Here is a 23,057-nt window from a genome sequence, read left to right on the forward strand (position 1 = left end):
TCTCGGTGCTGGGCCCGCCTCCCGAAGTTGCCCAGCAACGCCAAGCTGGGCTCCGGGTCCACGCGGGGTCGGCGCCGGGTCTTCGCCCCGCTCTGGCCGAGTCCCGTGGTTCCGGCGGCGCCCTCCCTCTCCCAGACAGGAAGCGCAGCCAAGACGCACCTGTCTCCTCTTTACTGGCAGCCGGGAGTCCGGGCTGGGGTCTCCCTGCGCTTACATTTCCCAAGCCATGAGTGAAGAGCCCAAAGACCTCTGGGACACCCCAGGCCCTGTGCGCCCCGCTTGACCTTCGCCCCTCAGGGCAGAGGAGGTTTCCCGCCCGCCCTGCTCAGCCCCGGCTTTCCTCTGCCGGACCCAGTGGTCAGGCGGAGCCTCAGCGCCTGGTGTAGTCCCGGATGGAGGCCTGGAAGTGCTCCGTGCTGTCGAGATCCGGGCGGCAGAGGACCACAGAGCACTTGCAGAGAAAGTAGCCGCTGAAGTTGCCACTCAGGCTGCTCACTGGGCATGGCCAACACGTTGACAGCCAGCAGGTACTTGCCCTGCTAGACGCTGGCAGTGGTGAAGAAGGCGATCCAGGACACAAAGTTGAGGAGCAGGCTGAAAGGGACATATTTGGCCTCACTGTAGATTTCCGGCAGGTCCTTGCCCAGGTAACTGCAGGCAAAGGTGCTGACCGAGAGGAGGCCACTGTAGGTGAAAGCCAGTGTGAAGCCCGGTGAGTTTGCCTCGCTGCAATCAAGCACCACCAACTGAGGAAAGTGCTGATACTCCCTGGTGGGCAGTGGAGTCCACACTGCAAGCCAAATTAGGCAGATAAGCAGCTGGGCCACTGAGCTGATCACTACAAACAGGCCAGCCCTGTGGTGTTGGACCCAGGCATCGTAGAAGGTGGGTACCTTGACAGAAGACTTTGAAGATGAAGATGGCTGGAAGGAACAGATTGTAAGGCCGGACAGGAAGATAGCAAAACCGAGGGCAAAGAGGCCTTGGTGCAGCAAGCACGTGGGCAGCCTGGGCTCCCCAAAGCCATAGAGGCCGCAGCTGCCCCCTGCCAGGGAGCCCAGCAGGAGCAAGCAAAGCCTGCCCCCAGCCGACCTCACCACAGGGGTGTCTAAGTGCCAGGCAAACAGGCCAGCGGTCCAAGCCACAGGTAGCAGCAGCAGTGTATTAGCTACCAACAGCCCCAAGAGATGGGCTCATGCTAAGTCAAAAACACCACGGTGCGTGTGAAGCAGGTCTGGCTTCCCTCGGGCGCCCACTCTTCTTCCCCGCAAGGCTGGCAGTTGTGGAGGTCTGGAAGGGAAGGCGGAGAGGGCTCCTAAGAGCCAGGTGAGCAGAGCAGGAAAGGGCAGAAAGACTGTACAGGCCTGCGAGGGCTGGGAGGGCTGTACCACAGGAGCTGGGCTCCGCCGGGCACAGCGAGACGGGCATAGCCCTGAGCAGAGTCCGGAGGCTGCGTTTCCTCAAGGTGCCTAAGTTAATTATGATTCTAGAGACATGCGGATAGCTTCCATATGGCTCATGATCCCAGAAGGGATTTGCAGACTGGGAGGTCTTTAGGGAGGGACTTTACCCCGGTAACTCTGCCCACACACCAGTGAGGCTATGATCAATGCCAGCAGCCAGCCCGAAAGGAAAGGCATTTTCATCTCTCTCTCTGCAACTTCCACTAACCAAATCCACCTCCCTGTGGTGCCGCTCTGTGCTTTCTCTGAGCTGACTCGCAGAGGACAGAAGAGATGCAGTTCTACACCTGCAGGGACGGTAAAATAATGTGGCCCCTGGAGTCCTGCTCTGGGCTGAGCCTTAGATATCTCAGTTCGCTTTCTGATCTCGACCTTGCATCTCTGGGTGCAATATGCTATTTCTTTCTGCTGCAGACACGCTACTATCTGCAGTCGGGCCAAGCAACCGGTGGCCACGGGGCTTCCAACTGCCAGCCCGTGGAGCTTCCCTGGCAGGCCTGGGTAGAGCCATGGCAGCCTGGTACCTGGGAGGCCTTCCTGCCCTGTGTAAGCTGTGTCAATATCGCCCCCAGACTCCAGGCTGCCCCTGAAATCATCACCTGGGGATAAGTGACCACATCCCAATTACCTGGTTGTCCTTGTCCTGCCACTGGATTTTGGTTTTGTTTATGTCCAGCTGAACTGGAGACCAGGTGGAGGAGCCGATGACCCTGAAAGTCCAGTCCCAGGCAATTATGTCATAGCTGCTGAGGTGGTCCCCATTGTCATCAAATGTCACAGTGTCCTGGGGTAGATGGAAATTCACCTTGCGGATCCACTCTAGAAGCTGAAATAGAAAGGGATCTGGAGTGATCGCAGACAACACAGGCTTATCCTCCTCCACCCTCCCCTCCTCGACTCTCCCTGACCCTGAAGGCTCAGGAAGCAAATGCTTGGGGCCTTGTCGGGCTTTTATCTGGGCAATTTCAGCCTTTCTGGAGGTTCTTGTCCCTTTCCGAGAGCCCCTTCCCCTCCTAGAAGGCCCCTTGACGCTTGCGGCCAGCCTCCTGACTGAGAGGTCTCTAACAGAGGACCCCTTTACAAGGATTTTTAACCCTGGATCCGAGGTATGGTGGGTGGGAGGAGCCGAGGTTCAGCGAAGCTAAGAGAGGGATCAGTCCTCCGGTCAGCGGCCTCTGCCCCCCACCCCCAGCTCTTAGGGCCAAGGAGTGGTCATCCTGCTTACCTCAGGGAAGCACCCTGATACAGCGTGCCAGGGGCTGGACAGCCTCGCCTGCCAGGGGTAGACTTGGCCCCTGGAACAGGATCGGGAGGCACAGCCCAGGAGCTGGTGGAGGCCGTGGGCCACAGCGCAGACAGCCCAGTCCACGTTGCGGACGGGGCTCACGGAGAATGTTTGGAGAGTGGGCACATTCAGAAACAGCAAGACTCTGGCTGAGGGGGTAGGCAGAGGACCCTGGAGGCACGAGTCCTCCTAAGTGATGGCTCTGCTGAGCCTCACTCACCTGTCACAGAGGGTCACCGTGGGTCTGTGTCTCACCCCCAGACACTCAGCGTGCAGAGGGAACAGGCCTGCGACGAGGTAATCCCCTGGGAGGCTCAAGTCAAGAGAGGACTCCACATTAGGGCAGCCAAAAGCCCAGCAGCAGGAAAAGGGACAGCTGCAGGACAGCCAGGTGAGTAACATGCTGGCCTAACAGTCCCATGCCTGGCACAGCTGAGCCGCACCCTCCGATGAGGTCAGGCTGTTTGAATAGAACACACTGCAGCTGCCCAGGTGCTTCCCAACTTCACGCCTGTGAAAGGGGTGGGGCTGGAACCCAGTGGTCGGAACCAGGCTGTTTGCCTTGGCTTCCGGGCCGACAGTCCTACTCAGGAACTGGGCAGGGTGCCAGCACAGATGCAAACCAGGCAGCACCCACTGATCCTTCCTCTGCCCGGTTGTGGGTTCTGCCCTTGCTCTGGTGCCTATGGCTTCGGAAAGGAAGCCCTGGTCTTTTTTTGAGGAGGAGTAGGGGGAGGTGAGGGAGGCAGAGGAATGCAAGGACACTGCTTCTCTGGGGGCCCTGAGGGACACGATGTGAAGAGTTGCTAGCAGGGAGATGTGGGTTTTCGAACCTCTACCGAGGCCTCCGTTTACCAAGTGAGACTTGGCTTTGAGTTGAACTCCCTCCTAGCTCTCGGTTTTCTGACACTGAAATTCTTGAGTTTATCATCGTGGTTTTGCCTTGTCGTCCAGGGTTGCAACCTTAAGCCCAAAGACAAATGCATGCAAAGAGGATATGCAAATAGACGGGATTTGTTTAAAGCACCAGTCCTGGAGCTTTTTCTGCAGGAAGAAAACCATACCAGCTGAATTTCTGGAGAGGTGGTCCGGACTTGGCGTGGGGTATCTGGCTTTCCCTCTCGAGGTGGCCAGGGTGCGCTTTTGCCTAATGTAAATGGAGACTGGTCAGTGGTCGCCGAGGCATCAACCCCCAGAGCCCCGGCGGATGGGAGCCTCTGAGGGGGCGGCTGAGGCCCGGGTGCACTGCTGGGACCGCCCGCAGAGGGCGCTCGCGGCTCCCAGGCCGCCCCTTTCAGCAGCTTGACGGGCCGCGGGGCGGAGCGACGGGGTCTCGCGAGATTCCCGGGCGGCAGGCGCCGGCAGCCAGCATGGCGGACTCGCTGCTGCTGCAGACCAAGCGGGGGCTCGTCCGCTCCACGTGGAAACGAGCCCGCAAAGCCCGGCCCCAGCTCATCCTCAGCCGCCGGCCTCGCCGCCGGCTCGGGACTCTGCTGCGCTGGTGCGGCCGAAGGCGCCTGCGGCGGAGGCTGCTGCAGGCCCAGGCGGCCGGCGCGAACTGGCGGGAGGGCAGTTGCCCGTTGTCGCGCGCAGCGGCGGCCCAGAGGCCCAAGACCGCAGCCCCCAGCCCGGCCCCTAGCCCGACCCCGGACGAGGACCCCGCCGAAGGTGGCTCCGCGACCCTCCCCATCCCGCCGTTGCGGCCGGCCGGCCCGGGTCGCGCGTTGCTGCTGCTGCCGCTGGAGCAGGTGAGTCGCGCCGGGAGAGCCCGGCGAGTAGAGAGGGAGGGGCGGAGACGCAGCCTCGGGGGTGGCAGGCCGTGTTCCTTCTGCGTGTCCTCGGGCCACTAGTCATAAGCGCATTCCTCATGGCGGTGGTACTGAGCAGAGGGTAACGAGGACCCTGCTGAGGGCATCTAGCCCTTCAGAGCTGAAAGGGACTATGACGGTACTAATAGGTCGCATTTACTGGGTACTCAGTACTGCCAGGTTCTACGTTTTCTAAGTGCTTTTTGGGGAGTGAATGAACCCATTTAATACTCCCAGCTCACATGGAGTCATTATTGCTTGACTATGAATGTTTACAGAGGAAGGAACTGAGGTTTGGCTTAGGCGACTTGCCAAAAGGTATACAGTAGAGCCAGAGCTAGGATTCAGACCCAGGTGGCCTGGTTTTAGGGCCCCTGCTCTTCACTTGGACTCCCATCTGGGAGTCCCCCTCCAATACAGGAATGAAGTGAAAACCAAGAACGCAGGGACTTGGCAGGCAGTGGGCCTTCTAAGGACAGGGAGCCATGAGAACAGCAGAGCCCAGTTCATGGGATCCCCTGATTTTTCACATGTCAATGTTCACCAGCTATATCTGTAGCTGCCATGGGATGTGGTCTTAAGTCAAAAATATTAAGTCCTCGATAGTCACCTAGTACAGTGTATTCTCTTATGTAGAAATCTGCCACCTTTTGATATGTGAATAGCAATTAAGGCTTTAGAAAGTTTCAGTCGTTGGTCACAGAATCCATAATGTTATTACTTTCTTTTTTTTCTTTCCCTGCTAGGGTTTTACTTTTAGTGGGATGTGTCGTGTGACTTGCCTTTATGGCCAGGTGCAGGTGTTTGGTTTTACCATTAGCCAAGGCCAGCCTTCCCAAGATGTCTTCTCTACCTATACCCACTCTCGCCTCACTATCAATGCAGTTCATTATTCGATGCCTGAGAAAAGCAAGAAGGAGATGAAAAGGGAAGCCCGAACTTTGCTCAGACCTCATCTTAACCAGGGTAATGAAAAAAACCGGGTCATTTACTGAAGATGTACTGTAATAAGGCTAATTATTTTTAGAAGTGTATCGTGGCCTACACTTTGCACACTTTACTATATTATTCAAACCCTCACAAGGGTCCTGAGAGTGAAACTCTTGTTTTCACCATTTTACAGATGAGAAAGGTTGCCTGAGGCCACTCAGCTGGTATGTGGCAAACCTGGGTGACTTCACCCAGGTGTGTCCCTATTATGCAGTATGGCCTCCTAAAAAAAGGCTCTCAAACGTAATTCCTACTCTTGAAAAGTTTACGCTTTAGCTGAGGAAATGGTGGCCCTAAAGGGCATAGAATTTAATGGAGTTACTATTCTAAGGTAGTTTGTTTTTATCTTTACAGATGACAGATGTTGGTTGATGAAGAATTTTTCTCCTCTGTGTTCAATTGTGATGCTAGAAAATCTGAAAACCTCCACTGTAAACTTCATAATCAGCCATCCGGGTTTATCTTACATTTTTGTACAAGAGGTAAATCAGTTTTCATTCAGAGTTTTGTTAATTACTTTCACCAGAACGGTCATATCACATGACTTATGTGGGATGCTCCCTTGGAAGATACAGAATGTAATGCATGTGTACAGTAAAAAGAGTATAGAAAGGTATATCATTAAAAATGTCTCTTCTCCCCTACTCCCTTAGTTTCGTTACCCCACGAAAGCCATTATTTCGTATCGTAGTTGATTAAATGCCTTTTGGCATTTTTTGAATGGTTATCTTCATATCTTAATTTATTAACTTGAGATAGTGTAAGTTTTCTCTAAATTCTGAATCAGTAATTTTCAAGTTCTTATACTTTCTCCTGTCTCTTCTCACCTCTAAATTGTGCTGGCCATGCTATTAATTTCCTGAAGTCAGGTCGTTACTATAATTGTCTCTCATGAGCCAGTAAATTGAGTCTAATCCGTAGGTTTATTGGACAGACTGGATGTGAGGCATGAGGAAGGATCAAGGACTAACAACAGGCGTTTTAGGCTAAGCTCCTGGGTGCTTGGAGTTGCCTTTGACTGAGAGGGAGCACCTGTAGGAGGAGGTGTCAATGTGTTAACTTTGAGGTGCCCGTTAGACGTTCAGTTGGAGATGTCCAGAGTCTGGAGTTGGAAACGTGAATTTGGGAGCTTTCAGCCACAGAAGAGGGTTTGGAAGGCCTTGCGGTTGGCATAACAGCACCAAGGAAGTTGATACAAATGGAAACAGGAAGATTCACGGTCTGAGCCCCAAGGCTCTCCCAGGAGCAGGTCTAGATGTGGGAGTCGCAAAGAGACTGAGAAGGGGTGGCTGTTGCTGTCAGAATTTGAAGGCTGCTCCCTTGTTTCTAGAATCCAGAGTTGCTCAGAGGAAGTCTTAATGCCGGCTGATTCTCATTCCTTTGATGTTTTTGATGATGAGTTGCATTAGGATGGGATCCTGGTGGGTCTCTTTCCTTGATCCTCTGTGTACAGAGGCCTTATTTCATCTGAGCCCCACCTGCTTCTGCTGGGACCGAGCTGTTCCATTCTTTGGGTTGCTTTCCCTCGGTTTCCTGGTACTTCTGCCAGAATACCATTGGATGTCGTGGACTTGTCTTCCACATCCTGTCAACTCTGTCTGCATATATCTTTTGTCTTCGCTTTGTTTTGGGAGGTCGCCTTGACTTTATTCCCAGTCACCGACCTGCTCTATGACTGTGGTCTTCTATTGCATTTTTCTTGCAATAGAAAAATCACTTTTACATTTCCACACTCTTGCTTATTTTTGGAGTGTCCTGCAGAGGTGATGGCACCTGGGAAGTAAGCATGAGCTATGAAAGCAGACCTGGATGATTTGGGGAAGAGAACTGACAGGGCTTATTTAAGGGCTGGTTTTGGTGGGGCGGGGGGATGAGAGGAAGGGAGGGATCAAATTTATCTTTCATTGCTCACAACTATATGAGGTTTTTTAGAACTGAAGAAAAGAGGTGTATTTGTTTTCACCTTTTCTAAAAGCTTATGTTGTTAATTTCAGAGTCCGACTTTCCAGATTAACTCCGAGTATTTTGCCTTGAGGTCTGTTGGCATTAGAAAAGAGAAGAAAAAAAACGGCCTTCGTTTAACTGAGAGTGCCCTTTCAGCCCTGGAGGAGTTAGTCAACGTGTCTTGTGGTGAGTGACACATGTTGACAAATTGGAGTGTTTATGATTAGAGTCCTGGAGGAGATGGCTAATCTAGGATCAATGTTTGTTTCCCCTCCAGAAGAGGTAGATGGCTGCCCTGTCATTCTGGTCTGTGGGTCTCAGGATGTCGGAAAGTCAACGTTTAATCGCTACCTGATTAACCAGTTGTTAAATAGGTGAGGCCGTTTCATTCTCGTTTTCACACGTTGCTGGATTGGGGGCAGGAAGTAGAAGTTTTGATTTAAGAAGCCGGATGGGACTGCGTCTAGACTTCTAAGCAGAGGTTATTTATAGCTCTGTGCCGAGCTGCTCAGCTGAGTGATGGCATCGTCTGTTACACTGCATTTTGGGGTGAGGTGACAGTGCTCTCAGTGTACTGACCTTGCCTGTCAGTAGCTTTCAAGAGGAGTCACTTGGCCTCAGAATCTATTATTTGTCCTTATCCGGAGATTCAGAATAGGGATAAATTCTCTTTTAAAGATAAAATTTTAGGAAAGACGAGGTCGTACCTGTATGATGAGCGGACATTGACCATACCTGCATCACATTTTCTCTATTTATTTATTTTTTATATGGATCGAGCATCCCACCTAAAAGCCTGCATAGGATGGATTATCACTGTGTGTCGCATAAAATCTTTAAGATCTGATTTACCCTCTTGACAAGGTAAAGCTAGCTAAGATTTTCTTTCTTTTAAATTTTCAGCATTTCTTGTGTTGACTATTTGGAATGTGATCTGGGACAGACAGAATTTACTCCTCCGGGTTGCATTTCTTTACTTAATATTACAGAGCCAATTCTAGGTACGTATTATGTATTTCTTAAATGTCTTGGTGTTCAAAAATGCGAAAGTAATACTTAAAAAAACCTCAAGGATTATAAAATATGAAAAGTGAACATCCCCCATCAAACTCATTGTCTTCCTGTAACTATTGCTCTAGCCTCCAAAAAAAAAAAAACAAACCTGTATTTTTCTAGGATTCCATTGGAAGTACTGTCCATTTTATTATATGTAAATTAGAGGCCCACCTCCTCCAATATTAACATCTATATACAGTGATCTAAACTGGGGATTTCACATTAATATAATACTATTAATTACTAAGCTATACAGTTTTTTCAGAATCCACCAGTTATCCTACTAATGTCCTTTTTATGGTTCAAAATCCAAACCAGAATCCCACGATACTTTTTAGTTTTTATGGGAAAATATGCACAACATGACATTTATCATTTTAACCGTTCATGTGTGTACGATTCAATGGCATTAAGTACATTCACAGTGTTGTATAACCATTATCTATATCCAGAACTTTTCGTCATCCCAAAGTGAAACGTTTTACAGCAATCCCCCCTTATTTGTGGGGGACACGTTCCAAGACCCCAGGGGATGCCTGACACCGAGCATAGTACTGAAGTCTGTATGTACTGTTTTTCTACACACACACCTGTGATAAAGTTTACGGCTTCTCTTCGTTGGCACATCCGAATTGACAGCATCACTGCCCTTTTCGCTTTGGGTCGTTATTAAGCAAATAAGGATGACTTGAACACGGGCACTGCGATATTGCTGCAGTCGATCTGACAACTAACGAGCAGGTTTACAGCGTGGACAAAGGGATGATTCATGGGACAGAGCCAGATTTCATCATGCTGCTCGGAACAGTGTAGTTTTAAACTTATGAATTGTTTATTTCAGGAATTTTTTTCTGAAAAATTTCAGACCACAGGTGACCACAGTTAACTGAATTGAGGAAGGCGAGACCGCAGATCCAGGACTGCCCTTTGGAGAAACACTAATTGCTCCCTCCCACCCCCCTCCCCTGCTACAAACCCCTGTTCTGCTTTCTGTCCCTATGAATTCACCTATTCTGGTTATCATGTATAAGTGAAATCGTACAGTATTCATCCCTGTGTGCCTGGCTTTTTTTGCTAAGCAAAATGCAAGCATATTACAGCGTATATTGAAACTTAGTTCTTTTTTTTATGACTGAATATTATTACGTTGTATGCGTATATCACGTTTTATTTGTTTAACCACCGACGGACCCTTGCACGGTTTCTGCTTCGTGGCTGTTGTGCGTGGCGTTGCTCTGAACTTTGATGTGCAAGTATCTGCTCAGATCCCACTTTCGGCGCTCTCAGGGCGGGGCTGCTGGGTCATTTGGTAGTTCCACATCGAACCTTTTGAGAAACTGCCAGCCTTTTTCACCGCAGCTGCACCGTTACATTCTCACCAGCAATGTGCAAGCGTTCTGATTTCTCCGCACCTTCAACAATACTTGTCAGTTTTGATTACAGCCATCCTGTTGGATGTGGAGCGATGCCTCATTTTGGTTTCGATTTGCATTTTCCTGATGATTAGTGATGTTGAACATCTTTTCATGTGCTTATTGGCCATTAGTATGTTTGCTTTAGAGAAATGTCTATTCAAGTCCTTTGCCCATTTTTGAATTAAGTCGTTTTTGTTGACTTTCGGGAGGCCTTTATATATTCTGAATGTTAATCTCTTATCAGATACACGAATTGCAAGTATTTCCTCTCATTCTGTAGGTTATGTTTTTGCTTTCATGATACTGTCCTTTGTTGTATGAACATTCTTAATTTTTGTGAAGTCAACTTACCGATTTTTTTTTATTGCTTGTGCGGTTGGTGTCATAGCCATGAAGTTGTTGCCAAATCCAGTGTCATAAAGACGTTCTGTAATGTTTTTGTCTAAGAGTTTTGTAAGTTTCAGTGCTAACATGTAGGTCTTTGATTCCTCCCCGTCCCCAGCAGAGAGAAGGGTGTATTTGTCAGGCAGCCAGCCAAGGAGACCAGAGAGGAGGCTCAGATCAGTCTCCCTGATCCAGGGTTCCAGGCGAGTTTTTAAAGGTTTGAGGGGAACAAATATGCGGAAGCGCTGGCGGGGCAGGTCTTAATTAGTGGAACTTGGCCATTTATGGTAAAGGGCTTCAGCACCAGGTTATCCTGCACAGCCTTCGCTGCTGAAAGGTTCTGGTGTTCCAGTTCCGGTTGCTTATGTCCCTGTCCCTTGGTTAGGTCAGGAGGAAGACAGGGATGACTTTGGTTCCAGGTGCAGCTGGAGGTCAGAGCCTTCTCTGCGCATGCTTTGGCTGCATGACTTGCGGTTTTGGTCTGTTGTCTCTCGTTTGATCCATTTTTGAATACGTTTTTCTGCATGATACAGGGAAAGGATCCAGTGTCATTCTTTTATACGTGGAAAGCTAGTTTTCCAATCACCATTTGTCGAAAAGACCATCTTTGCCTCATTGAATGGTGTTGGCACCTTTGTCAAAAATCATTTGACCATACATACATGCGAGGGTCTTTTCCTGGGCTCCCTGGTCTGTTCCATTGCTCTGTGTCTGTCCTTATGTGGTCACCACCTCTCTTAATGACTATAGCTTTGTAGTAAGTTCAAAGCTGGGCAGTGTGGGTCCTCCAACTTGATTTTTCAAGGTTGTTTTGGCCTTTCAGGACCCCTTGCAATTCCATATCAGTTCGGGAATTGGCTTTTCCATTTCTGCAAAGAAAAGGCTGTTAGAATTTTGACAGGGATTGTGTTGAATCTGCACTGCAGATTGCTGTGGGTGGTATTGACATTGTAATGTTAAGTCTTCCTATCCATGAACACAGGATGTCTTCCCAATTTTTTAGGTCCTCTTTAATTTCTTTAAACTATGTTTTGTGATTTTCAGCATATAAATGTCTTTCATTTCCTTGGTTGGATTTATTCCTAAGGATTTAATTCTTTTAGCTGTTATTGTAAATGAGATTTCTCTCCTAATTTCCTTTTCAGGTTGTTCATTGCTGGTGTATAGAAGCATAACTGATTTTTGTGTGTTGATCTTGAACCTGCAACTTTGCTGAATTCTTTTATCAGCTCTAGTGGCTTTTCTGCAAATTCTTAAGGATTTTCTACATATGAGACCATGTCACCTGCAAATAGAGGTAGTTTTACCTCTTTCTTTCCAATTTGGGTGCTTTTTCTTTCTGTTTCTGGTTTAATAGCTCCGATAGGACCTCTAGCACAAGGTCGAGTAGGAGGAAACACCCTTTTCTTGTTTACAATCTTAGGGAATACAGCCAGTCTTCCACCATCAAGTTCGACGTTAGCTGTGGGTTTTTCGGTTTCCATTTGAAAGGTTGAAGAAGTTGCCTTCTAATCCTAGTTTATGGAATGGTTTTATCCTGAAAGGATGTTGGATTTTGTCAAATGCTTTTTCCGTGTCTGTTGAGATAATTGTGTAATTTTTGTTTAGTTTGACTTTCTGTCAAAAAGAAGTCGTAAAACATTTATATTGTTTTAACAGCTTTATCAAAAATAATTGTTGACGCTTTTTAGCTGGTTTCATTGTTTCTTTTTTTCTCTCTAGTCCATTTAATTTTTTTCTTCACCCCTTAATATTTCAGTGGGTATTTCTAAAAACAAGGACACTCTGCTACATAATCATAATACAACCACCGAAATCAGGATAGTAACATTGCTACAGTACTGTTCCGTTACTCGAATTTTGTCCATTGTAGACAGAGCTGATTGTCCCAGTCATCTGTATAGGTCCAGTGTATCATCATAAATCTTTAGTCTCCTTCAGTCTGGAACAATTCCTCCAGCTTTTCTTATCTTTCCTGACCTTGACAGTTCTGAAGAGCACGTTTATAGAATGTCTCGTGGTTAGATCAAGAAGCGTGCTGCGTTCTCAGTGCATCCTAGCAACATGTGACCAAAGGTGCTGGCTTGGATCACTAGGTTAGGACAGTGTTTGCTGGGTATTCCACTCTCACTAACTAGGTGTGCTAATTTCTTCTGGGTGTCATCGCTTCCAGGTCCCCTCCGTGGACAGATCCCCTCAGTAGACAGAGCTAGGAAATACGTGCATGTCTAAACCCACACACACCACGCGTGTATCTGTGTGTATGCATATGCGCACACACCTTTTCTGTTTATGAAGCGCCATGAGTCTGCACCACTCGTTCAATTCCAGGTTCATTCTAGTTAGCCTTCCCCCTTCCACATCTGTAAGTTCCTTCTCTGACGGTGAGAACCCCGGCGACGATTATTCTCAGTATACTTACGTAGTTGGCAGAGGTTCTCTGTATTTGTTCAGTCCCTCAACTACGCAGGCCACTCTCAGCTGTGGGCCACCCCGAATCCCTTGGCCACAGTCTTGAGGGGAGTCGCACTAGCTCTGCTGCAAGTGGTCTTGCACCACCTGACCACATCGACCAAGGCCCTTGCCCTGCTGACCATGTTGTCACATGGTCCTGGTCACCTCCTGCCGAGCATTCTAGCCCTGGCTCTGACCACAGGAGATTGGAAGTGGCTCGGACTGGGCAGACTGGTGGTGTGATTAGGGAGTGTCAACTCCAGGGGTAACTCAGCCACTGGAGTTCAAGCCCAGCCAATACCTACTAGCTGCGCGACCTCGGTCTAGTGAATCTTTTTCTCAATTTCCTCATCTGTAAGAATGGGGATAATGACACTACCTGCTTCGTAGGGTTCTTATGAAAATTAGAGACTATGTGTAACATACCTACAGCGAGGTAAGCTCTGTATTCCAACGAATGATCACTGTTATAGTCACCTTGTCATTGGAATGTGAGCCCTACAAGAATGGAGATGTTCGTTTTGTTCGCACATAGCCGGTGGTCGGTAAATGTTCACTGAATGAACGGCCTCGTTAGGACATGACTGGGGTTAACTTCATGTGACAGCGAGTATGTCCTTAGAGTAAGTTGAAAACTTCGTGTTCCGGAAGTGGGAATACATCTCTTCCTGGGGGCAGGATGGTCTCAGCTTTCCTGCGGATCTTTGCCGGGATGATGGCCGACCTCGCCACCGTGTAGTCGTGGATCGATTACTCTCACCTCTGTTTCTTTGTCTTCTCAGGACCACCTTTCACTCACCAGAGGACACCACAGAAAATGGTGTATTATGGGAAAGCTGCTTGTAAAAACAACTACGAGAATTACATTGAGATCATAAAGTATGTGTTCAGCTCCTACAGGAGAGAGTCCCCTCTTATCGTCAACACGATGGGCTGGGTGACAGGTAGGCCCACAGAGACACATCCGGCAGGACCGGGATGGGCGGTGTGAATAAGCTTTTGGCTTTTAGGCGTTAGTCCCGGAGCCCAGCTTTGAGGAGATTCTTCTTTTTGACCATTGCTTTGTCTCAAAATAAGGTACCAGTTTTCCGTAGGGGCGTGTTGCTCCTTTGGTGCACTAACCGTGCTGATGTCGTCTCCTTCCTCCCAGACAAAGGGCTTTTGCTTCTCATCGACCTGATCCGATTGCTGTCTCCCAGCCACGTCGTTCAGTTCAGTTCTGGCCGAAGTAAATACATGCCAAACCTCACCCCCGACTACGTGGACGACATGGACGGCTTGTACACAAAGAGCAAGTCCAAAGTCAGAAACAGAGGTTTCCAGCTGGCAGAATTTGCAGAGAGTTTGGAATTTGCTGACGAAGACAAGGAGAGTCCGCTTATGTTTACTGGACATAAACTGATGTGCGTCCAGTCGGACTTTGCGTTTAGAAAAACTCCAAGAAATAGGTAAATAGGTTATCGTGGCTAGAGAATTAAGTTTTCTTCAGTTTAATAAGGCCTTCTGTCCTCAATTCTTTAAAAGGAATAAGTCCTCTAAAATGTTTCAACTCTCTATCAGAGCTATTTCTGTATGAAGGAGAATCAGTTATTTTCTGAACTTTTATTTTCCCAATGGGACCATCCAGAGTGGCCTCCAGCTCTGGTGGCCAGGAGCTTTGACTAGAAGGAGAGTCTGTCCACTTCATGTTTTTCCATGGGGTTTATATATAGAAAGGCAGAGTGTGCAGATACTAAGGTGTAAATCTAGTCTGTGTAAGTAATGACAGATGCACTCTGTCTCTCAGCGGGAGGTGGACCTGTAAGCTTGAATCTCTACTAACCCTGTTCTAATTTACTTTTCAGAGACTCGCATAACAGAATTCTTCGTGACTTGGCGGTGTTGGGTTACCTTGGCCAGCTGCAGCCCCCAGTGCCGAAACCACTTTGTCCCTTACATGGTCTGACACCGTATCAGGTAACCTGAGCTTGTGGTGGGGATCGTCTTTATTTTGTTTACTTAGCAAACACTTCTGTGGCTTCCTGTGTGCTGAGCGTGCCTCCAGCCACTGTGCAACTCTTTGCTTGTTTAATCCTCAGAACAGGCCTACGGTGTAGGTCCTGTAACTGTCCCCATTTGGCAGATGGCAGCTGAGGAACCCAGTACAAGTGGGACAGCTGGCATCAGACCCAAGCAGTCTGGCTCCCGGGTCCGTGCTCTTAACTGCTGTGCTGGGCTGGGCACGGCTATGGTTCCGTGCCGCCTAATCCCAGAGGTGGCCCTGGGCTCAGACCCAGGCAGTCCGGCTCCAGCACTTCCGCCTCCGAGTCGCGTGTGATCCAGCTTGTCATCTGTGGAGCGGAGGCAGTACCTGAGTGGGTAGAATGGTTATGTGGGTTCAGCAGATGGTTACGTGGGTTCACCGGTGCCTGGCTCTGGGAGAGCGCTCTTAACATCTCTCCTCATCAAAAGTAGATTCTGGCACCAGAGTATTTACATTTACATCTTGGGATCCAAGCTCTTAATTATTTGGGGATGAAACCGCCTTAATATTAGGGTTCTGGATGATGAAAGAACAGATCAGGCAGCATTTCTTAAGTGCTTACTCCGGTCTAAGCCTGTGTTTACGCCTTTACTCACAACGGCCCTGTCGTTATCTCCATTTTACGGATGATGGAGCTGAGGCCAGGGATTTTGAGTCAGCTGGTCCAAAGGGGCGTAGTAGGAATCTGGGCTGGGACTGAGGCCCAGGCAGCCTGACAGCAGAGCCCAGACCTTCACCGTCTGCCGTGTGGCCTGTCGAGTGCCGAGTGCTGGTGCACCACTGCTCTGTCGAGCACATTACATGGAGTGGCTTGGTGACCGTGGCACCCCTATGAGGGCGATGCTGGTACATCCCCTGTTTACAGCTTAGAAAACTGGGCACAGTCAGGTGGAGACACGGCCTGAGGTCGTGCAGGCAGCAGTGGGGACCCGGGCGGACAGGTGTGTCTCCCAGGGTTGGTGCCGAGCTTGGCGCTCGGCTTTCAAGTCGTCTCCAGAAGGGAACCTAAGGCAGTCTGTTTAATGGCGTTTCACTCAGAGATATAACTGAATTTGAAACGTATCTGCCAGCGATTTAAACTGCCCTTTGTTATTTCAAATTTGGTTTTGAAATTTAAATACTATATGTAACAAAATACCTCTCTACTCTCAGAGTTTGAAATTGCCCAGGAAGTGACATGTTAAAGGTGGTGGTTGTGTATTTTACGCTCTAGGAGTGCGGTCCGTTTATCTTAATCCAGTGCGTTACATTAGGGGATGAATGGAGGCTTTCTCACTGCATGAATTTTGACTTTCTTACTTAGACCTCTCCGTGAATGGGGTTTCATGGTCTCCCTTGGCCATAACTTATTTCTAAACTTGTGTCTTAACGTATCTCTTCAGACAAGAAAGTACTTGGCACAGGGTGTAGACTTCTGGCAGATGGAGATGATGTGCGGGGATTCGGTGTAGATGTTTTAGGTTCTCTGTACTGAAGCAGTGAAGGCTGGTTCAGCGCTTCCGCTCAGTTGAGGCACTTTTTGGCAGGCAGTTTGGCAGACGTAACTTAGATAACTGGCTAGTCAGCAGATGAGAGGGAAAAGTAGTCTTTCGGGTGGAATTAATGGAGCGAGATGCACATTTGTTTTCCAGGTCCCTTTCAATGCAGTTGCGCTCCGAATTCTTCACGCCGATGTCGCCCCCACCCACGTACTATATGCTGTGAATGCCAGCTGGGTCGGTCTTTGCAAGATCCTGGATGATGTCCGAGGGTATGCAGATGGGCCCATCCTGCTCGCTCAGACTCCAATCTGCGATTGTTTGGGGTTTGGTGAGTGAGAGTAAAACATGTCTGCAAACCTGCTAAAATTGATCCACTTCTTCAAGTGCTGACTGCTGATCTTGACCTCACGGCTGTCTTGGCTGGCACGGTCAGAGCTCCTCTGCCCTCAGTACAGAGGCCTTGGGCTGGAGGGCAGGAGGGAGCAGCTCTTTCTCTGCCTCCCCTGCCAGCTCCTCTAGATCTAGGATTCCTAAGGGCCTGGTCACTCGACACGTGTTCTCCAGGCCATCTCACCCGCTGCGGGGGCTCCGAATCCATCATCAGGCCTCCTGCCCGTAGCGGCTGTCCGGCCCAGCCGCGCGTCTGAGCTCCAGGTCCATGGTACCAGTGCGCCTCTCTGCTTGGGTGTCTCACTGGTATCTTGGACTTGGGTCCAGCGCTGAGGTCCTGACGGGTCCATACAGTCTGACGCTCTCCCAGAGTCCCCTCCTCCCACCCCACACCAGTGCCCGTTCCCTCGGACCCTTCAAGTGGTCCTTCAGAGATTTACCCCGGTCCCCTTGGCACCTCCTTGTCTTCCTTCTCTGCATTCAGCCCATTAGCAGGTCAGGTAGCTTCAGTTTCCAAAATGTGTCACCCCCTCATCTCATCCCCCCACTCTGCCAGTCTGAGCCACCATCGTTTCTGCACTGGACTCTGGAACAGCGTCTTAGTTGGACTCCCCTCCTGCTCCGAGGTGGCCTGAGCACAGACGATTGTCGCAGAATGGCTTCCTGTAGCACAGGTCCAGCATGTCGGCGCGGCCTGGCCGTGCCCAGCAGGGTTGGGTTCCTGCCCCCGCCAAGCCCACCTCATGTGGTTGTTCCCTTGCCTCACCGAGGTCGGTAAACATCCGTGGATGTTTCTGGACCTGTGTGACCTCAAACTAGCAAAACCCTTCAATAATTAAATACACATTTCTGATGTATACAGTACTGTACTTAAAAGCATTCCCACAGAAATTGTGTCGCTTCGTACAGACACAGTTGGTGATGGGAGAGATAGAGTCATCTCTGTGTCCCCTCGGGGGGCCTTCTCCCTGGCCTGTGCGTGCTGTAGCTGCGTCAGTCTAGGACTTGGCAGTGAAGACCACATTGGCACCTACAGCTGAACGAGGAGGAGGGTACGAAGCCCTCAGATAATCACGTACTCCATTTCTTGGTACTTTGTATTTTCAAAGCAAAACCTGGTTGAAATGGAAACTCTTGTTTTAAAAGCCGTTCTGCAGTTCGGAGTGGGGGAGGCGGGGATGTTTTCCAGAAAGGGTGATTTCTGCGTGTCTTCAAGGGATTTGTAGAGGGATTGACATGGAGAAGAGGCTCTACCACATCCTCACTCCCGTGCCCCCGGAAGAGCTAAGAAACGTGAATTGTCTGCTGGTCGGAGCCGTTTCCGTTCCACAGTGTGTCTTGAAGGGCCAGGTGAGTGCGGCTCCCACAGACAGCCCTGGAGGCAGCTGGCAGTGTACACAGAGAGCGAGGACCTGAAATGGGGCAGGAGTCGTGGGACGGGTGACTGGGAGCCTGACGCTTTGTCGTAGAGGTGGAACGAAGTGGGTGGGCTGTCAGGCAAGGTGGCTGAGGCAGGCCGTGAGTCACCCTCCTGCCTGTGGACAGGAGCCCCGTGGGAGAGCCATTATCCCATGGGCATCTGAGGGGGGAGAGTGGAGCCGGCCTCCCCAGCATCGCCCCCTCCTGAGAATGGTCTTCAGGGGAGCCTGTGGGAAGGTCATATTGGCCAAGGGCATCCGTGTAGCCCCAAGGCCAAACTACAGGGCCCGCGGGTGGCCTGGGAGGCGTAGATGTTGCCCCCCTGCTTACCTGTTTGAGAGGGAAACTCCCACGGTCGTTCAGTCACAAAGGTGGCAGTCACCTTTGTACCGGAGCCAGAGCTCTAAGCGGGCCCTTTGAGGGAAGGAGAGCCAAGGGTTTTAAGTGAGAGGATCTCACTCAGACTCGTAACGCTGTCTTTTGGGGAAGAAACGTTTGGCTGGACTTGGAGCGTTTCCATGTATTTTCTGTTTCCATTTCAGCGTGGGCTCGAAGGAACGATACCTTACGTCACGACAGATTATAATCTTAAACTTCCAGGAGCATCAGAGAAAGTTGGAGCAAGAGAAACTGAGGCGACCTATCAAGAGAGACTACACCCAAAACCAAAATTCTATCGAAAAGTAAACTGATGATTTTAATAAGGGAAGCAGCTTTTCCACCAGAAAGCTTGACTGTCTCCAGCCTGGTGTCAGCAGACTGATGGGGTTTTGTGGCCGCGAATGGTGCCCTTACGTAGCAAACAGTGTCCTGTGTCACTTGTGGCTGTGTTTGTAGTAAATCTAAGTCCGTTCGTAAAGCCACGTGGCCCAGAGTTTTGCCCTGGTCTGCTATATTAGTCATACTTGATGTTTTCTAGAGAGATGAAGCCACAGAGGAAAGTTGTAAGCCATTAAAACAGGAAGAATACAGTCAGTTTCTCAAAGAAGTTCTTCAAGAACCTGATTGATGGAATCTGGATAAGAACAGGGAGACTGGGGCCACAAAAATGTACCAAGGACAAAGGAAGGGTGGCCAGCGGGACTGCAAGCATAGCAGGGTGTGGAGACGCACCTCGGTCCTCGCCCAGTGGTGGCAGACAGGCGGGAGACCCCAGCAGTGGCATCTGTCTGCGAGGTGGTCACAGCCCTGGTGGTCGTTCTCATCCCCTGATCATGTGATGCTCTCTGAGTTCATTTCCATTCCTTCCTGTAGGTCGAGTGTTAAAAGATCATGTTTGGTCTTTAAATTTAATCAAGGTTTAATGGATGAAAATTTGGACTCAAGAGCACTCCATTTTTTTTTTTTTTTTAATCCAGTAGTTTTATGCTGAAAAAAAAAAAGCTCTCAAATCCAGGAACTCTCTCCTGGGCCCTCTTTAAAACAGTATATGTCCTAATCGACTTCTCAGCTGAGATTGAAGACACACCCTGGGCAGAGCTGGCACTAGGCCGTTTGGAAGAAGGACTGGAAGAAGGAGCAGCTCGTGAAAAAGGCCTGTTCTTGTCTTTGGGCGGCTGGACCTGAACTTGTACTGGGCCATCTAGGCCTTTCTCCTAGGGCACAGGAGGCTGGTGGTGATGCCATCTCCCAGACGGCTTGGGGAAAAATGACGGAGCACTGTCCTTTGTCTTCTCCCTGGTGGTGATGACTCTGTGCCCTGCGAGGTTGGCAGTGATTTTGATGAACAAGGACGACGAGCCTGGGTCATGTCATTGCTGCGTTGAAGATGGTGAGAGACTGACCGAGGTGGCGGTTGGGACCGGCGGCGTGAATTCCAGCTGCTTAGCAGATCGCGTTGAAGGACAGTCATTAGGATGTGTGGGTTTAACATCAATGTTCATTTAAATCGTTGGTTTTCATTGTCTTGACTCAGCATCTTGTAGACCCCCAGACTTAGGGATTCACACAGGAGCCCTCGTCAGCCTCCGGTGAGTTTCCACACCCTACAGACCATTTCAAGTCTGACTCCTCAGTCGCCTCTTATTTATATGTAAATTTTATTTGGCGTATTTTTCTATCTTGGCCTCACAAAGCGTTTTAACAGACAGTTCTCTGCCATCAACTTTTTGCCTCCTTCCCCAGTACCTTGTATCTTTGTAATGATAGTCACTGTAGGTCATGAGCAGCAAGCCTCAGATGAGAGTAAGGCTTGTTGCTTTGAGAGTGACGGTGAAACCGCTGCCTTGGCACTCGCTTTGGCTTTAATTTCCTGCTGGCTTTTAAGGGTGCCCTTTCTTTGGAAACAAACGTTGCCACTAGAGGGCGCGGCCAGCATTGGTCCTCCGGCCAGACTGGGCCAGAGGTGGCGGAGGAGCCTGTGCAGGCCTTTCTCAAGATGTGGGCTCCGGGCCGCGGGCAGCTGCAGGGTGCGCTGGTGGACAGGAGCATGGCCACTGTCCCGGAGCGCTGTCGGAGTGTCAGCGTCTGCCAGTGTTGGTGGTGTGGCTCGCGATTTCGACAGTCTTGAGGTTCGGGACGGGTAGCGAGGAGCTCCGCATGGGCGTTATCCTTCACCCTTTTTGTTTATGCCTTCCAAAGGAGCCCATGCTTATTTTTAAAAACTTAAAGAAATATGTGACTTAGAATGTGACAACCTGAAGTTTCCAATCTCATGATTCTTTTAAAGAGATATGTTTATAGGAAAGGTAGATTCGAAATAATCGACAAGATTCTCAAATTCTAGGGTTCATTTTATTTGTAAACAAAGTCAGTTTGGTTGTCCCCTCTCCTCCGTTAGGCCCGGGGGCCAGGAACCGGTGTGCCCCTGAGTCCCCAGCCTGGAAACTGAAGGTTTGAGGAAGCGGGGAGGGGCCGCTGAGCTGGCCCGTCGCGTGCTTTGGGTTATAGTTTTTGAGAAATCGAAATGTGCTTGCTTACCTGCTGGACACACAGCTATTTGCCCAACAGCCAGTGTGGGGACCAAGTGACATGGGTACAGATGGTGAATTTTTAAAAAACTGGCTTTTTTTTTTTTTGAAGCTCTGGTTGTGATAACAGTGGGTGAGAAGCAGGCGTCGATGTTGGACCTCTGATTTCAGACCCTGGCCGGGCCACCCGAACCTGTCCCTTCTTTAAGGTGGGACAAAAGCTCTTCCCTTGGGGTCCCCCGCGTGGGCTGTGCATGAGGGTGGCTGCAAGAGGCGCAGCAGTAACTGCGCTGCAGCCGGTCTCCGGTTCCGTGGGAAGCTCGTGGAAGGCAGGGGCCACGGCCGTGTCCCTCACAGTCACGCAGGGACGAAGCAGACGCTTAATGTTTGGGTCAGAGACCGTCTTACTCGTGCTGCCTCCAGGAGGGTTCACCTTAAAACCGCTCTTCCAGCCGAGTGTCCGGCTAAAGGGGTCGGGGGAGTAGATTCCACACACCCCCCACCCCCACCCCCCGCTGCTCACCTGTCCTCCGCTTACTGCTTTTCCACTTGTACGAGCAGTTCGCACGTGAGGTCGCCGCCACGTGGATAATCTCTGTAGTGTTGCGATGCCGACTCGTCTGGTATTTTGCTCAGTTGCATGTGTGATATTTTACAGAATTGGTGTCCTGCTGTAGGTATGGTTTTCTATCCAGCTCTTCTACTTAACGTGAAATCTATCATTAAATATTTTTGAGAATGTGAATTTTTGTGATTTCATTACATATGTAGACCATTTTATTCCAGGAAATTATTTCAGTACTTAGGAGAAATTATGGTAGAAATGTTGTGGAAAGTAAACCATCCGAAGGGGGTCAGCAAAATGTGGGTGCCACAGCGGGGAGAGCAGGGAACCCCAGCAGCCTGCGCCTTGCTCCACTTCAGTATTGAGCGCAGTGGCAACTTATTTTAATTTTTCCGTTTGGACCATGTGTATAAATTGAGGGAGGATGCTTATCCTTTTAGGACTGTCTTTGACAGTATTAGAAGGAAAGAGAAAATTTTGCTTCCAGAAAAGTTCCAGTTAAGCGGGGAAAGCCTGGGGTCCGGGCCCGTCGCTGCCTCTCAGCAAGTGTGAGCCAGCCCTCGTCCTCACTGCCGGGCTTGGGCCTGGCTGAGGAGCGAGACTTGGCTGACGAGCGGAGCCTGAACAGTGGCTAAAATAAATATGGGGGCCATCTGTGCCGTAAGGGGGAAGAAGCCACGTGACGTTCGGGGCCTCTGCAGAGAGGCTGTGCCAGGAAGAGAGTGGAGCAGAGGGTGGGCTGGGGGTGCCGCCTGGAAGGCGAGGACGCACTTGGTGGCGGGGTGGGGGAGGTTGGTGGGTGGGGGTGGCAGGTCCAATCTGGAAGTGCTGAGAGCTGAGTAAGCAAACAGAGCTGAGCCGGCAGACAATGTGTTGGGCTGGGAAGCCCAAGGTTGCCATGGAGACTGGCCCCCGATGCGATGCCGCTGCCACTGTGGGGCTTAGCAGACTGTGGCTTGGGTTTTCCTAATGCTTTGGAACTCGCTTGATCTCCCAAACTGCCCGCCAGGCAGCGAGAAGCCACCACACTTTCAGGCCCTCCTCCTTGCCAGGGAGCCCAGCTGGGGGGCTGCTGCTGGCCGTGGGGGCGGCAGAGACGAGGGTCTTCGTGGTGTTGCTTTCTGGGACAGGCGGGGGGAGGCAGCCAGGAGTGCGGGAAGTCTGTTCCAGGGAGCGAATGGGTACTTGGGAATGGAAAATCCAAGGGGAGAGAACCACCGGCCGGGAAACGCAGTGCAAACCGCGGCCACGGCGTCCGTGCGTTGAGATATACAGCGCCCCGGGGGCCTGCGTCCAGGGGAAGCCAGCTGGCTGGGCCCAGCGCACCGCGGTTTTTCTGTGCAGACGGGTTCGGCAGGAGAAATTAAGACCGGGGCTGAGTCTGGGAGAAGCTCTCCAGTGCTTGGGACTGCAGCCGGGCAGAGGGACGGAGACCTGTGGATCTGGCACGTGGCTCGAGGGCCAGGCAAGG

General features: G+C 50.2%; 2 protein-coding genes across 3 annotated transcripts; one reads left to right on the plus strand and one right to left on the minus strand.

The window, feature by feature from the left end:
• Positions 1-358: 358 nt before the first annotated feature.
• TAS1R1 (taste 1 receptor member 1) lies at positions 359-3,955 on the minus strand. The gene is given in 6 exon segments (XM_039842031.1): positions 359-499; positions 501-1,180; positions 1,183-1,315; positions 2,092-2,289; positions 2,689-2,938; positions 2,969-3,955. Coding segments are annotated over 6 exon segments (1,584 nt in total). The 5' UTR covers positions 3,151-3,955.
• Positions 3,956-4,081: 126 nt separating this feature from the next.
• On the plus strand, positions 4,082-21,766 carry NOL9 (nucleolar protein 9). 2 transcript variants are annotated; one of them, XM_039842335.1, is made up of 12 exons: positions 4,083-4,496; positions 5,303-5,522; positions 5,901-6,028; positions 7,541-7,676; positions 7,768-7,864; positions 8,394-8,491; positions 13,582-13,743; positions 13,950-14,247; positions 14,644-14,755; positions 16,454-16,631; positions 17,910-18,043; positions 18,655-21,766. In XM_039842335.1, the coding sequence occupies exons 1-12, from the start codon at positions 4,119-4,121 to the stop codon at positions 18,802-18,804; spliced, it is 2,091 nt and encodes a 696-aa protein (XP_039698269.1). In that variant the 5' UTR covers positions 4,083-4,118; the 3' UTR covers positions 18,805-21,766. The 2 variants fall into 2 exon arrangements, with proteins under 2 accessions (XP_039698270.1, XP_039698269.1); XM_039842336.1 differs by lacking the exon at positions 18,655-21,766 and having other exon boundaries at positions 4,082-4,496; positions 16,454-16,572.
• The last annotated feature ends 1,291 nt before the right edge of the window (positions 21,767-23,057 follow it).

This window comes from Pteropus medius, unplaced genomic scaffold (genome assembly GCF_902729225.1).
Source record: "Pteropus medius unplaced genomic scaffold, Ma_sr-lr_union100, whole genome shotgun sequence".
Lineage (NCBI taxonomy): Eukaryota > Metazoa > Chordata > Mammalia > Chiroptera > Pteropodidae > Pteropus > Pteropus medius.